The sequence below is a fragment of the Narcine bancroftii genome, unplaced genomic scaffold, assembly GCF_036971445.1.
Source record: "Narcine bancroftii isolate sNarBan1 unplaced genomic scaffold, sNarBan1.hap1 Scaffold_248, whole genome shotgun sequence".
Classification (NCBI taxonomy): domain Eukaryota; kingdom Metazoa; phylum Chordata; class Chondrichthyes; order Torpediniformes; family Narcinidae; genus Narcine; species Narcine bancroftii.
Window position 1 is genome coordinate 248,272 of NW_027211983.1, and position 17,518 is coordinate 265,789.

At 41.2% G+C, this 17,518-nt stretch overlaps 1 protein-coding gene and 1 non-coding gene across 5 annotated transcripts in view; one reads left to right on the forward strand and one right to left on the reverse strand.

Annotated features, from left to right (window-relative positions):
* The window catches only part of LOC138750743 (uncharacterized), a 72,430-nt gene extending 57,275 nt beyond the window's left edge, over positions 1–15,155 (forward strand). Inside the window, exons 4-7 of one of the 4 annotated variants that reach the window (XM_069912856.1) lie at positions 11,737–11,880; positions 12,025–12,088; positions 12,639–12,680; positions 15,046–15,155. In XM_069912856.1, the coding sequence (XP_069768957.1) occupies positions 11,737–11,880; positions 12,025–12,086 (206 nt within the window). In that variant the 3' untranslated portion in view covers positions 12,087–12,088; positions 12,639–12,680; positions 15,046–15,155. The other 3 variants (XM_069912857.1, XM_069912858.1, XM_069912859.1) reach the window with 3 other exon arrangements.
* LOC138750748 (U6 spliceosomal RNA) lies at positions 9,506–9,608 on the reverse strand. Its single transcript, XR_011349492.1, has one exon. It is a non-coding gene; the product is annotated as a U6 spliceosomal RNA (small nuclear RNA).
* Positions 15,156–17,518: the final 2,363 nt, after the last annotated feature.

Below are 17,518 nucleotides of genomic sequence, written 5' to 3' on the forward strand. Positions count from 1 at the left end.
TGTGTGGGTCTGGTGTGTGTGAGTCTGTGTGTGTGTGTGAGTGGGTCTCTGTGTGTACGAGTGTGAGTGGCTGTGTGCGTCAGTGGATCTGTGTGTGTGTGGGTCTGTGTGTGTTCATGTGGGTCTCTGTGTGTGTGAGTGGGTCTCTGTGTGAGTGGGTCTCTGTGTGAGTGGGTCTCTGTGTGTGTGAGTGGGTCTCTGTGTGTGAGGATCTGTGTATGTGTGTGGGTGTCTGTGTGTGTGGGTCTCTGTGAGTGGGTCTCTGTGAGTGGGTCTGTGTCTGTTTAAGTGGGTCTGAGTGTGTGTGAGTGTGTGCTGGTCTCTGTGTGTGTGAGTGTAAATGGGTCTCTGTGAGTGTGAGTGTGAGTGGGTCTCTATGTGAGTGTGTGTGTGGGTCTCTGTGTGTGTGTGTGTGTCTCTCTGTATCTTTGAGTCTGTGTGAGTGTGTGTGTCCGAGTGGGTCCCTGGAATACTATATGCAGTTTTGGTCACCGAATTATAGGAAAGATATAAACAAAATAGAGAGAGTGCAGAGAAGGTTCACGAGAATGTTGACAGGATGTCAGGGTTTGAGTTACAGAAAAAGGTTGAGCAGCCTGGGGCTTTTTTCTCTGGAGCGTAGAAGATTGAGGAGGGAGTTGATGGAGGTGTTCAAGATTTTAAAAGGGCCAGAGAGAGTCAACGTGGATAGGCTTTTTCAATTAAGAGTGGGGGGTATTCAAACCAGAGGCCATTGTTTGAGATTGAACGGGGAAAATTATAAGGGGAACATGAGGAGAAATTTCTTCACGCAAAGGGTGGTTGGGATGAGGAATAAGCTTCCGGCAGAGGTGGTTGAAGCAAGGACGTAATTTACATTTAAGGAAAGACTGGATAATTACATGGAGGGGAGAGGATTGGAGGGGTATGGACCAGGTGCTGGTCAGTGGGACTAGGAGGGTGGGGATTTGTTCCAGCATGGACTAGTAGGGCCAAACTGGCCTGTTCTGTGCTGTATATGGATATATGGTGTGTGGGTCTTTGTGTGTGTGTGGGTGTCTGTGTGTGTGTGGGTGTCTGTGTGTGTGTGGGTGTCTGTGTGTGAGAGAGTGTGTCTGTGAGTGGGTCTGTGTGTGTGAGTGTGTGTGCTGGTCTCTGTGTGTGTAAGTGTGAGTGTGTCTGTGAGTGGGTCTCTGTGTGTGAGTGTGTTTGTGCGTCTGTGTGTGCGTGTGGGTCTCTGTGTGAGTGTGTGTGTGTGGGTCTCTGTGTGAGTGTGTGTGTGTGGGTCTCTCTATCTTTGAGTCTGTGTGTGGGTCTCTCTGTGTCTTTGAGTCTGTGTGTGTGTGGGTCTCTGTGTGTGTGTGTGTGTGTGTGTGTGTGGGTCTCTCTATCTTTGAGTCTGTGTGTGGGTCTCTCTGTGTCTTTAAGTCTGTGTGTGTGTGGGTCTCTGTGTGAGTGTGTGTGTGTGGGTCTCTGTGTGTGTGTGAGTCTCTCTGTATCTTTGAGTCTGTGTGTGGGTCTCTCTCTGTGTCTTAGAGTCTGTGTGTGTGTGTGTGTGTGTGTGTGTGGGTTAAAGCCCAAACCATTGTGGTTCGGATCTAATTCTGATGAAATGATTTTCCAGTTCACTCCGTGTTGTTTTGTCATCAGTTTCTTTGAATTGTTGGGAATGGAATGAGTGTGAGGTGTCAGACTTCTCCAAACTCACGAGGTTATTGCAGAGTAGTTTTCAAAGAATTGTTTACCCCGCCACCACCTTCCATGGATGTTTCCGTCCTTGTGTTGGCTTTCACAAGCCCAGGTCAGGGTCAGGCGAAGGTCACAGTTCCGAACCAAGAATGTTCTCGCTTTCTGTTGCACAGAGTTGGGTCAGACTTAAGTGGCTGTTTAAAATGTCACCATGGCTCTGCTCTCTTGCCCTTGAACGGGACAGGTGGCAAAGGGGCCGTCCTTTCTGGATCCTCCATCAGTCTGCGTTATGGCCACTCAGCCTAGAGGAACTTGCAGGATGTTCCAGCACCTTCTTCAATCCTGTGTCATCTAGCAGCTGCTGGGCCCAGTTTGAAATGAGTTCCTTTATATTCGAAGAATGCTTTCTGTCCCAGTGCATCTCCGCCATGTGACGTGACTTCATTCCTGTCTTTTGAAGTCTCTTCCAAAGTTACTCTGTGTCGAACATCTTTACCTTGACCAGAAGTTGGACCAGCCTCAGCTCTGTCAGCTGAATTAAGGCATCCCATTCTGGGGGGTGGTGGGCGGTGACTCGTTGTAATGGAAAGATTGTGGCCGCACGTGGTGGCACTTCCGGGCTCCTATTCGGAGGACGTGTCGCATGCCAATCAAGGCCTGACTTGCTCCAGGCCATCAAGGTGACTCCGGTTCAAATGACCAAGTCTGGGCTCCGGGTAGCCTGCCTGGCCTTGCCCCTGACCTTCGCCTGGGCCGACCCCTGATGAGCCCTGCACTTGGCTTCGAGCCAGTGGGGCCCTATTACCACCCCCCCAAATACCTGATGTGGGGTTATGAAGGAAAATGCTTTCCTTTGCTCTCTCTTTTTTGACTCCTCATGGCCCACGAACATCACCTTTCACACTGTTTTGGGGTGAGTCCCAAGGCCCCTTCGTTAGAGTCATATCTGTACAAATCAAGGGATGGGGGGCACGTAGCCTTTCGTTGATCTGCTGGTTTATGTGTGTTTGTGTCATTTGCTAAGTCCTGCTGGTTCCCCTCGTTCCCCACAGTGCACATCCATCCCATGGTGAACTGTGGGTTTAAGTTTATTCACTATTTAGATCCCGTTGTCCCATCTGTTTCTCTTGACAATTGACTTGTGCTTTGTACCTCAATCTTAGTCCCAGTTCTTAACCTGTGGGACCCTTACGGACCTTCACTCATAACACTTGTGGGGTTTTGCGGAGAGGGGGCTGGGGTCGATGTTGGGGCTGCTTCTTTTTACAATGGATACCGATGATTTAGATTATGGATTGAGCAGTTCTGTGGTGAAGTTTGCTGACGACACCAAGAGAGGTGTGGAGGAGGAAATGTTGAAGAAACAGAGAGACTTGGACGGCTTAGGAGAGTGGGCAAAGAACTGGCCGATGAGATACAATGTGGAGAAATGTGCGGTTGGACATTCTGGACGAGGAAATAAACAAGCAGATTGTTATTTGGATGGGGAGAAAATTCAAACTTGGGAAGGGCAGAGGGACTTGGGGGTCCTCGTGCAGGATAACCTAAAGATGAACCACCAGGTTGGATCGGCAGTAAAGAAAGCGAATGCTATGTTGGCGTTCATTTTAAGGGGAATAGTGTAGTAGGGTAAAGAGGTGTTGATGAGCCTCTATGGGGCACTGGGGAGACCTCATTCAGAGAACTGGGTGCAGTTTTGGGCTCCTTATTTTAGAAGGGTAATGATGTTGGAGAGTGTCCAGAGAAGATTTAGCAGGATGATTCCTAGAATGCAAGGGCTAACGTACGAGGAACATTTATCAGCTCATGGACTGTATTCATTGGAGTCGAGAAGAACGAGAGGGGAGGGAAGTCACGTGATGGAGTAGTGGCCGGACGGTGAACTCCAGCCCTCTCCAGAAAAGTTGAAAAAAATAAAGGAAAGCACAAAGGCACAAAAATAAAAATTAAAGTAAAGTGAATATAAAGGTGGAAAGAAGATGGCGATGAAAAAAGAAAAGTCGAAACCAACGGCAAGAAGAGAGGAAGAGAAGACAACGGAAGAAGAAGGAGAAGGCCTTACCTGTTCGAAGAGGCCCGCGGTGGAGAGAGAAGCCCGCTCCCTCAGGTCGGTAGAAAGTGGACTACAAAAATGGCTCGCTGAGCCGAGTAAAAGTGCGCATGCAAAAAAACACACCGACGGGAGGGGCGACCAGCTGGGGAGTCGATCTCCACAGCCGGCAATGACAGCTACAGAACAGCAGCAGCAAGAGGAGAACATAGAAGACAATGAAAACAAGAAAGAAGAGAAGAAAAAGAAAACAAAGAAACAACAGATGGCCAACCCAGAGGAAGAAGAAGAGGAAGAGGAAGGGTACAGTGAAATGGAAGAAGAAGGGAAAGGCAAGACAATGGATATATTTTCTCTTATTAAAGAATACATGGATTCATTTAAAGAATGGCAAGCACAAGAATTTAGTGATTTAAGAAGAAGAATAAACAGTACAGAAGAGAAAGTGAATAAAATAGATATGACCATATCAGAAATAGGAAAAAGAATGGACAAGGTGGAAGAACGAGAAGCAGCAGTAGAAATGGAGGTAGAGGACTTAAAAAAGAAATTAGAAGAATCTAATAAAAAAGTTAAAGAGACACGAGCTGTTAGCTCAGAAAATAGATATAATGAAAAATTATAACAGAAGAAATAATATAAAGATAGTGGGCCTTAAGGAAGATGAAGAAGGCAAGAATATGAGAGGGTTTATAAAAGATTGGATCCCCAGGATCTTAGGATGTCCAGAACTGCAGCAAGAAATGGAAATAGAAAGGGCACATAGAGCATTAGCCTTTAAACCACAACCACAACAAAAGCCAAGATCCATTTTAGTAAAATTCCTAAGATATACTACAAGAGAAAAGGTACTGGAGAAAACAATGGAGAAAGTAAGAGAGGACAACAAGCCACTGGAGTACAAAGGGCAAAAAAATTTTATTTATCCAGATATAAGTTTTGAACTCCTGAAGAAGAGAAAGGAGTTCAATACAGCAAAGGCGATTTTATGGAAGAAAGGGTATAAATTTATACTAAAGCATCCAGCGGTATTGAAAATATTTATTCCAGGACAGCAAAACAGACTATTCTCGGATCCAGAGGAAGCACGAAAATTTGCAGAACAATTACAAAATAGACTGAGAGATGAAGACGTGTAACGAGAGTACAAAAGACTGCGAACTAAAAAGACGTGTGTATAGGACTATATACATGTATAATACATATATTACATAAGTGTATGTGCATTTAAAAGAAAATATATAGTGTATAGAGAAGAATTAATGAGGGTAAAAAAGGGGAAGAGAGGAGTAAAGAGGGAATTTAGAGAGTGACCTTTGTTGTATATAAAAATTGAAATCTTTTCTGGGGGGTGCTGGGTAGGGAGAAATTACGGTCACTGCAAAATCAGTTGATGCTTGCGAGTGAATTCGCAAATCCAAATGGAGACGGGAGATATGGTTGCCCGACAAGGGATAATGGGCAACTCAGGAAGGGGAGGGGACAATGGAGTTAAAGAAATATTAGGTAGGAGAATAAGGGGAATGTTTGATGTGTTAAAAATGTTGTCTTATAAACTGTTCAAAGAAAGAAAGCAGAAATGGATGAGAAGGAAAGGTGATGATGAGGAAACGGAAGGGAAAGATAAACAAAGTATAAAATGGCTACATTAAACTATATGACTTTAAATATTAATGGAATACATAACCAAATCAAAAGGAAGAAACTGCTAAATTTACTGAAAAAAGAAAAAATTGATATTGCATTTGTGCAAGAAACACACTTAACTGAAGTGGAGCACAAGAAATTAAAGAGAGATTTGATAGGACATGTAACGGCAGCGTCATATAACTCAAAAGCTAGAGGAGTGGCTATATTAATCAGTAAAAATGTACCAATTAAAATAGAAGAGGAAATAATAGATCCAGCAGGAAGATATGTAATGATAAAATGTCAGATATATTCGGAGTTTTGGAATTTACTTAATATTTATTCACCTAATGAAGAAGATCAAAAATTTATGCAGGATATTTTTCTGAAGATAGCAGATACGCAAGGGAATATATTAATAGGAGGGGATTTCAATCTCAATTTGGATTCAAACATAGATAAAACCGGGAAAAAAATTAACAGAAAGAATAAAGTAACCAAATTTATAATTAAATCGATGGAAGAAATGCAACTTTTGGATATATGGAGGAAACAACACCCAAAGGAAAAGGAATATTCATATTATTCGGATAGACATAAAACATATTCAAGAATAGATTTATTGTATATCTTGTATACAAGATAGAGTTAGGAAAACAGAATATAAAGCTAGAATATTATCGGACCATTCACCCTTGATATTGACAATAGAGTTAGAGGATATCCCTCCAAAAATGTATAGATGGAGATTAAACCCCATGCTACTTAAAAGACAGGATTTTAGAGAATTCATAGAAAGACAAATTAAAATGTATTTTGAAATAAATACGGAATCAGTGAAGTATAAGTTTATATTATGGGACGCAATGAAAGCGTTCATCAGAGGGCAAATAATAAGTTACGTAACTAAGATGAAGAAGGATTACAATCAGGAAACAGAACAGTTGGAAAAGGAAATAGCAGATATAGAGAGAATTGGCAAGGAAGGAAGACACTACTAAAAGAAGGGAATTAGTAGATAAAAAAATAAAATATGAAACATTTCAAACATATAAGGTGGAGAAAAATATAATGAAGACAAAGCAGAAATATTACGAACTAGGAGAAAAAACGCACAAAATTTTAGCGTGGCAGCTTAAGACAGAACAAACTAAAAGAATGGTATTGGCATCAAGGAAAAAAGACAAACAGATCACATATAATCCAACGGAAATTAATGAAAATTTCAGAGAATTCTACGAACAATTATACCAAACTGAAAACGAAGGGAAAGAAGGCAAAATAGATGAATTCTTAACTAAAATTGAACTACCGAAATTACAAACAGAGGAACAAAATAAATTAATAGAACCATTTGAAATAGTAGAAATACAAGAGACAATAAAAAATCTGCCGAATAATAAAACACCAGGAGAGGATGGTCTCCCAATAGAATTCTATAAAACATTTAAAGATTTATTAATTCCTCCTCTCCTGGAAGTAATCAACCAGATTGATAAAACACAAAGCTTACCAGATTCGTGCAAAACAGCAATAATTACAGTAATACCAAAGGCAGGGAAAGATCCACTTGCACCAGCATCATATCGACCAATATCTCTACTTAACACAGATTACAAGATAATAGCTAAATTATTAGCAAACAGATTAGCTGATTATGTACCAAAAATAGTAAGTCTAGACCAAACTGGATTCATTAAAAAAAGACGAACAACAGATAATATTTGTAAGTTTATTAACTTAATTCATGCAGTAGAAGGAAATAAAACTCCAACAGTAGCAGTTGCTTTAGACGCAGAGAAGGCCTTCGACAGAGTAGAATGGAATTATTTATTCAAGGTACTACAAAAATTTAGTTTACCAGAGAAATATATTAATTGGATTAAAGCATTATATAAGGGGCCATTGGCAAGAGTGACAGTAAATGGATATGTATCAAAACATTTTAACTTAAGCAGATCAACAAGGCAGGGATGCCCACTATCGCCCTTATTGTTCACGTTAGCCATAGAACCGCTAGCAGAACTGATAAGAACAGAAAATAAAATAAAAGGGATAAAAATAAAAGGTAAGGAATACAAAATCAGTTTATTTGCAGATGATGTTATAGTATACCTAACGGAACCAGAAACATCAATAAAAGAATTACATAAGAAATTGAAAGAGTATGGAGAAGTGTCGGGATACAAGATTAACGTAAATAAAAGTGAAACAATGCCAATGAATAATGTGGATTTCTCAAAATTCAAGAAAGATTCACCGTTTAGATGGCAAATGCAAACAATACGATACCTAGGTATACAAATAAATAAAAACCTCAGCCATCTATATAAACTTAATTATTATCCACTAATGAAAAAAATACAGGAAGATTTAGAGCATTGGAAAGACTTACCATTAACACTAATAGGAAGGATAAACTATTAAAATGAACATTTTTCCAAGGATACAATACCTATTTCAGGCACTGCCAATACACTTGACAGAAAAATTCTTTAAGGACTTAAAGAAAATAATAAGGAAATTTTTATGGAAAGGGGGGAAACCGAGGATAGCACTAGATAAATTAACAGAATGGTATAGACAAGGAGGCTTACAACTGCCAAATTTTAAAAATTATTATAGAGCCGCACAATCAAGATATCTATCAGATTTTTACCAAACAAAAGAAAAGCCAGATTGGACTAGATTAGAGCTAGACAAAATAGGGGAGAAGATACCTGAACATATATAAATGGGATGAAAAATTGGTAAAACATAGGAATTCTCCAGTATTGCGCCATTTGCTTAATATTTGGAAGAAGATTCATGTAGAAAGAAATAAAACAAACTACCAATTATCAAAACTAATACTGACGCAAAATCAGCTAATCCCTTTTATGGTAGATAACCTGTCTTTTAGAGAATGGGAGAAAAAAGGGATTAAAAGAATAGAAAATTGTTTTTCAGGGAATAAATTATTATCCTTTGAACAAATGAAGGATAAATATAATATAACTCAAGATACAGTGCTGGCATATTACCAATTGAAATCCTATTTATAGGATAAATTCGGAAGTAGTCTGAAGTTACCAGAAGGAAGCAATTTTGAATATCTGATTAGACACAATGATAATTAAAAAATTTATAACAAACATGTATATTAAACTACAAGAAAAGGAGAATGAGGAAACAAATGGGAAACAAAACTAAACAAAAATGGGAACAAGTTTTAAACATAAAGATAAAGAAGGAAACATGGGAGAAGTTATGCTCTGGAACTATGAGAAATACAATAAATACGAGGTTACGTATGATACACAGGCTATATATTACACCTCAAAAGTTAAATAAATGGGACCCAACAGTATCTGACAGATGTTTTCGCTGTAGAAAGGAAATGGGAACAACAATTCATGCAATCTGGACATGTGAGAAAGTGAAAAAATGTAGGGAAGATCTAAACCAGATATTAAATAAAATCACAAAAAGCAATATACCAAAAAACCCAGAGATCTTCCTCCTAAGTAACATAAGAAACAAAGAATTTGGACTTGATTTGGATGGTGCACAAAAAAGATTTGTTAGGATAGCCCTAGCTGTAGCAAAAAAATGTATTATGTCAACCTGGAAATTAGAAGATAACTTGAGAATACAACAATGATATATAGAAATGAATAAATGTATTCCATTAGAAAAAATAACATATAGTTTAAGAAATAATATAACATTATTTGAACAAATATGGGAGCCGTACATGGAATATAATAGAGAAAACCTACCGGGACATCTATCACCTAAAATGACAAAAGGAAAAGAGAATGGAAGGAATTGACTCAGTGGAAGTTTTTGTTCGTTAATGTTGAGTGACAACATTGTTTGATGGGTTTGATGTATCTTGGACTCAGAGTTTTGAATGGATGGAGGAGGAGGTGGTGGGGAGGGGAGGAGGGAGGGGGGGAGAAAACGACACTGTATATATTTGAAAGGAGAAATGTGTATATCTTGAATAATGTGATCTATAGTGTGAAAAATAAAAAATTAAAAAAAAAACAATACTTAGACATAATCTATATACATATATTAAAATGAATCGCATTAATTAAAAAAAAAGAGAAGAACGAGAGGGGATCTCAGAGAAACGTTTCGAAGGCTGAAAGGATTGGACAGAGTTTTTTTTTAAATATGGAATGCTTCACGAGTTTGCGTGTCATCCTTGCACAGGGGCCATGTTAATCTTCTCTGTATCGTTCCAATTTTAGTATATGCTGCCAAAGTGAGCACATTGGACAGAGTTCATGTGAATAAGATGGGTGGGTGAATCCAGGACTAGAGGGCATGGTCTTAGAATGAGAAGGGACCCATTTAAAACAGAGACAAGAAATTTCTTGAGCCGGAGGGTCGTGGATTTGTGGAATTCATTGCCACATACGGTTGTGGAGGTCAGATCATTGGGGGAGATTGATCGGAATCTAATGAGTCAGGGGATCGAGGGATATGGGGAAAAGGCTAGAACTTGGAACTAGATGTGAGAACATTTTAGCTCAGGGTTGAGTGGTGGAGCAGACGATGGGCCAAATGGCCTGCTTCTGTTCCTTGATCTTATGACCAGCCAGCAGAATGGCTTCCTTGTAAACACAACTGCGATCTGCGTTTCCGTTTTGACAACATAAGTGAACAAGCAAAAGGGCCTTTGTGTGATTAGGTCCCATCCTTGAGCAACCCAATAGTCCAAGATATTTCAATGAGCAAACATTTCAATTTTTATTGAAGTTCTTTCGCAGAGTTTGGAACTCAAAAAATGGCTTCTCTCTGAGTGTAATTGGGAATCTGGATGTGTCCATGTGTTCAAACCCAAAAAGATAACTTTTTTTTTCCAAACTTTATTTATTCGCTCAAGATACAGGTAATAAGTAACATATATAACAATAAACTAGACATGAACATTACATTTTATATTTTATATAAAAGAAAAAAGAGAGAACCCCCCCCCTTCAGCCAACTCTCCTAAGGAGAGCCATGAAAAAAAGAGAAAAAAAAGAAATAAAGAAAAATGAAGCATACTTATTAAAATCTAATCAATGTAAATCAAAATGTAAATATTCTGACTATAACAACCACTTATGAAGAAAAAAATTATAATTATTACGCGAAACAAATGTAATATTTTCCATTATTAAACAAGATCTCATCTCATTATGCCATCTATTAACATCAATAATATTTGTATCCTTCCACGTACTAGCAATACATTTTTTCACTACAGATAATGCTAAATATACAAAAGTAAGTTGAAATTTATCTAATCCCAGACCTTTCAAAGGCTCCAAACTACCCAATAAAAATACCGTCGGGTCTAAAGGTATTTTAATCTTATACAGGTATTCTAAAAACAATTGAATTTTTTTCCAAAAAGATTGAATATTTATACATGACCAAACCACATGAAAAAAAGTTCCAACCACGTTACCACATCTAAAACACAAATCTGAGTCATGAAAACCATATTTTTTTAGTTTTTCAGGTGTTAAGTATAATTGATGTAAAAAATTATAATTAATCATTACATAATGTGCATTTATCAATCTAGTTACACTATCATAACAAATATCTGACCAATCATCCTCGGAAAAAATAAAGCCGATCTCCACTTCCCATTTACCTTTAGATTTATCCCAACCCTTTTTATCCATACCATCCTGTAATATTTGATACATAACTGAAATATAACCCTTCTCTGGTACCTTCATAAGAAAAGTCTCAAATTTAGTCATTTCAGGTAAAATCATATCTCTACCAAACACATGTTTTACCAAAGATCGAATTTGATAATAAAGAAACAAAGAATTCTTATCAATACCATAACTATCCTCGAAACCTGTTCTTTCTTTAATTGCCACGCCAATACCTTATGTGCTTTCTCTCCCCATTCATAATATTGTTGTTTAGTCCTATTAATCATACACTCAAATTGATAAGATTGCAAAGTATTATATTCCAGTTTCAACCTAGATAATTCTATTTTCTAAGATAACTTTACAAATAATATATATTTTAAAACACAAATTCTGACATAACAGATATCCCCTGAAAGAGGGGGATGGAGAGACACCAGTCAGTGTACAGATATTCCCCCTGAGCGAGGGATGGAGAGACCCTGGTCAATGTATAGATATCCCCCTGAAGAGAGGGGAACGGAGAGACATCAGTGAGTGTACAGATATCTCCCTGAGAGAGTGGGACAGCGAAACACCGGTCAGTGTACAGCTATCCCACTGAGAGAGGGGGATGAAGAGATACCGGTAATGTACAGATATCCCCGAGAGAGAGGAATGGAGAGGCCCTGGTCAGTTGAGAAAGGAGGGAGTATTTGGAATTGTTTTTTTGAAAGCTTTGCTTTCTCCAAACAGATGTGGCCGCCACCCCGCAGCCGGAGAAGGTCCGAGCCTTTCCTCTGTGGACCTGGCTCATTGTCGTTGTTGTGTTAGTTGTCTCTTTGCCGATTGGAATTGCCTGGTACAGAACCCGATTCCTCCACACATCCACAGTGGCAAGTGAGTGTGATCTCCCCACCCAGCCATACCCCCTCCTCCCGTCCCGTGACCGAGGGAGTCTCTCCACCGAACTGTCTCCCACCAATGTCAGAGGGAAGCCCTCTATCCAAAACATCTGTCAACATCTCCCCTTCTCTCCCGCAGAACCCGTGCAAGAGATCGGAACCGGGGACTCGGCGAATCAACAGATGCTTGGCTCCGATTGAGGGTGGGTGTCAGTCCCGGAGAAGAGTGGAGTGTGGGGGGGTGGTGGGTGACTGGTCGCCGTATCTTAAACATCCTACACCCCTCCCTGTCTCTGTAACCCCCTCCAGACCCCGAAACCCCTCCCTGTCTCTGTAACCTCCTCTGGTCCCTTTGCCAACTCTGCCATCTTGTGTCCAATGCAGGTAAGGAAGGAAGTGGCCATTCTACCCTTCTCCCACACTATCCCACCCACGCAAATCCTCACCTGTGTGCTCCCCCTTTAGTCTGCAACCCCTCCCCCTGACCCCCACTCCCTGCTGATCACAGGCACGGATCTCAGCGGTGGCCAGATTTCATCTGAAAGACGCCGTCATGTCTTCAAACAGGTCGTTAAACACCTGTTCGGAGCCAACTCTATGCCAGGCAGTTGGATCCTGCGGGGCAGTGCAGCATCACTGCTCCCTGCTCTCCCGGGTTTACAGCAGTGACAGGGCTGCCGGGTTTTTGGTGAGGGGTTGGGGAGAGATTTACATCTTGTTTTTGAACCGACTTAAATTCCTTTCTCTCGCCAGGTTTACAAGACGTTCCTGTTCTCATCTCCGTGTGCCTGAAAGGTTTTGTCCCAAGTTGTTTGAGATTTATTCCACAATGTCGGTCTGTGGACTTAGAAACGGACATTCCCAGCTCCCTGGAATTAGACGTCACCCTTTCGGATGTTCCAATTCACCGTAACACCATGTGGGACCCTCTTCTTTCAATGGGGTGGATTTCCAAAGTCTCTCTCCCCTCACCCCTTATGGGGTGGTCAAAAACACTGTCCCCTCTTCACCTCTGAGATGCAATAGAGGGAGCTTCACTCTGTGTCTCACCCCAGAAGTGTGTGACAGGACAGGGGGAGAGGGAGTCTCACTCTGTGTCACACCCCAGGAGTGTGTGAAATGATGGGGGGGGGAAGAGGGAGCTTCACTCTGCGTCCCACCCTGGGAGTGTGTGATGGGATGGGGGGGAGAGGGAGTTTCACTCTGTGTCCTACCCTGGGAGTGTGTGAAGTGACGGGGAAAAGGGAGCTTCACTCTGTGTCCCACCCCAGGAGAAATAGAGGGAATTTAGACCCTAATCTAGGATTTTTTTTTGACAGGAGTTAGTATTTTACAATTTTAAATGTTTATTTATTATATTAAATGAAGACTTTCGTAATATTTTGTTTGCTCTGGATCTCCTCAAAAAAACAGCACTGTTTTGTACAGAAGGTTTTGAAGGCCACTCGCTCCCTCTACTTCCTGAAATCCCAATGAATATACTGAGGATGCCTCCATTTTGTGGGTGATCAGAATAGGAGTCTATTCAGCCCATCAATCTTGCCTTTCCCCTCTCAATAGCATCCCATCTGAAACCTTGATCCCTTCCCCTGCTCGTTGCCCTCTTCCCCCACCCCCACCCCGAGTTGCAGCCTCTCCGAACGGAGAATTCCTCAGATACATTTCTCTATGGGAGAAGCAGTTCTTCCTCATCTTTCTAAGTGGAGGAACGGAGGGACCTGGTGGTTTTCATCCATGCCTCAACGTCCTGCACACTTTGACAGGACCATAGAACACGACAGCACAGGTTTGGGCCCTTTGGCCCATCTAGACTGTGCCAAACTATTTATTCTACCTGGTCCCACTCACCTGCACCCAGTTCATTCCCCTCCCATCCATGTACCTGTCCAAAATTCCTCTTTAATGTTAAAATTGAGCCCCCATTCACCACCTCAGTTCATTCCACACCCCCACCGCTCTCTGTGTGAAGAAGTTCCCCGTAAACCTCTCCCTTTCACCCTTAACCCGTATCCTCTGGTTCATGACTCACCTCCCTTCAGTGGGAAAAGCCGACCTACATTTACTTTGTCCCCCTCATCATTTTAAACACCTCGATCAAATCTCCCCTCATTCTTCTACGCTCCAGGGAATAAAGTCCTCACCTGTTTAACTTTTCCCTGTAACTCAGTTCCTGAAGTCTGGGCAACATCTTAGTAAATCTTCTCTGCATCATTCTATCTTATTGAGATCTTTCCTGTAGTTCGGTGACCAAAACTGCACACAATTTTCCAAATGTGGCCTCACCAATGTCTTGTACAACCTCACTATAACATCCCAGCTCCTGTCCTCAATACTTTGTTTTATGAAGCCCAATGTGCCAAAAGCTCTCTTTACAACCCTGTCCACCTGCGACGTCACTTTCAGGGAACAATGTCTCTGTATTCCCAGATCCCTCTGTTCTTCCGCACTCCTCAGTACCCGACCATTCACCGTGGACGTCCTTTCTTAGTTTATCTATCCAAATGCAACATCTCACACTTGTCTTCATCTATCTAAAATTTTATTTTTATTTTACATAAAAGGAAAATCTAAACCCACAACCAAGAAAGAAACTGATTGGCCAAAAAAGAGGAATTCAGAATTCTTTTCAGTGATAAATCACCTCCCAAGACAACATTTCTACCTTTGTGACAAATCAACCATTATAAAAGGAACTCAAAAAGGGTCCTCACTGTGTGTGAAATTTTACATTCAAATCAGAAATCGAGCAGCTCATCTTCTCTCAGTTTAAACACGACGTGACATCACATAGCAATTAAGCAGGGTTAGTTGGGGTCACTCCCCTCCATCTGGACAACTCTGCCCGCCAAGCCAGGAAAGAAATAAAGTCAGATGTTGTTGATATTCTACCACTCTCTCCACCAGTATCGAATAAAGCTGTTAAGGATTTACTGTAACTGTAAAAAGTACAGAGAAAGTTTGAAATACTTTGGTCCAATATTTCTCAAGACTCCCAACACATCCGGAACATATGAATTCACGAAACATCCCCATTTATCACAACAAGGAGATGCATCCGCATCAAAACAAGATTGTTTGACTTTGGACATGTGAGCCCTAGGGATAGAGTGACGGGCACATAAAGAAGAGGTATTAACCAATTGAAAATTACATTCCACAGAAATATTATGAATTGGGGGAGAGAGCTCACAATGTGTTGGCCTGGCAATTGAAGACAAAACAAGCTTCAAGAACAATTAATGCTATTAAAAGAAATTCAAAAATTATAAACCTCAAGGTATAAATGATTCTTTTAGAGAATTTTATGTTAAATTATATACATCTCAATTTAATAATGCTGAAGAGAATATTAATAGTTTCTTAACTGAAGGTTATCTTTCTTTAAAATGCCAAGATTTAGATTCCCCATTTACAGTTAAAGAAGTCACTAATGATCTGTCTCCAGGTGAAGATCATTTTCCATCTGAATTTTATAAGAAATGTAAAGATTTGTTAATACCCCCATTAATGGAGGTATTGAAACAGGCAAAGAAAGTCCATTCTTTATTGGTGTCTTTTTCTAATGCAATTATAACAGTAATACCTAAGAATACAAAGATTTGTTAAAGGTTGAATCGTATAGACCAATTTCATTATTAAATGACGATTATAAAGTTTTAGCAAATAGGTTAATATTTAATTAATTTAATTCATTTAGCTCAATCTGGATTTGTTAAAAACTGATATTCTGCAGATAACATTGCTGTTAATTAGTTTCCGAGATGAAATCTGATTTATCACTAGATGCTGAAAAAGTGATTAGAATTAGAAATAGATTAGAATAGAGTTTTTAATTTAAAAAAAAATTGGATTTGGATTGGTGTTTATTAGCTGGATTAAAACTTTATATAAAAGCCTTTCCGCTAAAGTGGTGAGACATGGACAAATACCTTGTGCCTTTTCATTAACTAAATCGACTAGACAAGGATGTCCTTTGTCCCCAGTTTTATTTATTTTAGCAAGCGAACCTTTAGCACAATTAATAAGACAAGATTTTAATATTAAGGAAATTTCTGATTAATTAATTCTGATTAATTCATTTGCTGGTGATGTTTTGATTTGTATAACAGATCCTGAAAATTCTTAGCATTCATTGAATAGGAGATGAAAAGAACATGGTTATAAAATTAACTGGGATAAAAGTGAAATTATGGCTGGGATGGAGCGAGGAGCCTCGGGCCTTCACTGAGGCCTTATGGGTTGGTTAAAGGGTTGGAGGCGAGACATTCGGTACAGTCGAGTGCAGTCACACGTGATCAACCACAATTCCTCAATAGCGATCATTTCTGCTTTGAGAGCTCAAAACATTGGGACAGCAAAGCTATCTAAATATATATACAGAGGCTCATTTCCTTCCTCTGGTTTTTTTTCCCCTCGGCGACACACAACATGGTCTTGAAGCTACACACAAGGCCCACTGGAAGTAAAACAGGAAGTTGACACCCCTTATTCTGGAACCTTCACTTTCAAAGCAACTCGCAGTCCGACGCCATTAATCACTGCATCGTATAAGTCTGTTTCTCCCTGCCGTCCTTGGTGTGAGGTTGTTACTGGTGCACCATTTGGTCACGTTTCCCATTGCCCTTCAGTCTGCTGACTCATTGCCTTCCTTTCTACAACTCATGACCGAGGTCTCATCATTGTATCGAGTGCGCAGTGTAAAGAGAGTAGAGTGCAGCCCTGGGGTGATCCAGTCCTCCCCTCTGCAATATCCTGCTCCACTGCTGCCTCTCCGACGCCCTGAGCTGTCTGGATGCTGTACAGCTACGGCAGCTAAGGAGGATCTGTCCGACGGGCCATTCAGTGCTGGGTCGGGAATCCCACGGGCCCGGCTGGAGGGAGCCAACTCACTCGACCTGGCATGCCTGTTGGTGGGGACATATGGGGAAGTGGAGGCCACTTGGGTTGTGGTCTGGGTGCTGGAGAAGCTGCTGGAGCGGCCAGTCGCTGAGTTCCTGAGGCGCAGCCTCAGCTGGGATGGTCCTGCAGAGAGGGCGAGGGGCAGGGATGGTCCTGCAGAGAGGGCGAGGGGCAGGGATGGTCCTGGGGAGGGTGCAAGGGGCTGGGACAGAGTAGGTGGACATTTGAGGGTCCATGATGGTGCAGGTGAGTCTTTGAGGGGCCAGAACCATGCAGATAGGTGCTTCAGGGTTCCTGATAGTGCAGGTGGGTCTCTGAGGGACCAGAACCGTGCAGATAGGTGTTTCAGGGTTCCTGACAGTGGAGGTGGGTCTTTGAGGGGCCAGAACCGTGCAGATAGGTGTTTCAGGGTCCCTGACGGTGCAGGTGGGTCTCTGAGGGGCCAGAACCATGCAGATTGGTATGTTGGGCTCCAGAACAGTCCCAGGGAAGTGGAGAGGGTCGTGGACAATTCCAGTGGGTTTTTAAGTTTCCAGATCCATGCAGGTGGGCGTGTGAGCACCTGGGACAGTATTCTGGAGGATGTGAGGGTCTGGAACAGACACAGGAGAGTCTGAGGGGTCAGAACGGTGCAGGTGGGTGAAGAAAGAGCGAAAAAGAGTGATTGTATGAGTGTGTTTGTGTGTGTGCGTATATGTGATGGAGAGGCAGTGTCCAACACCTGGTGGCCCTGC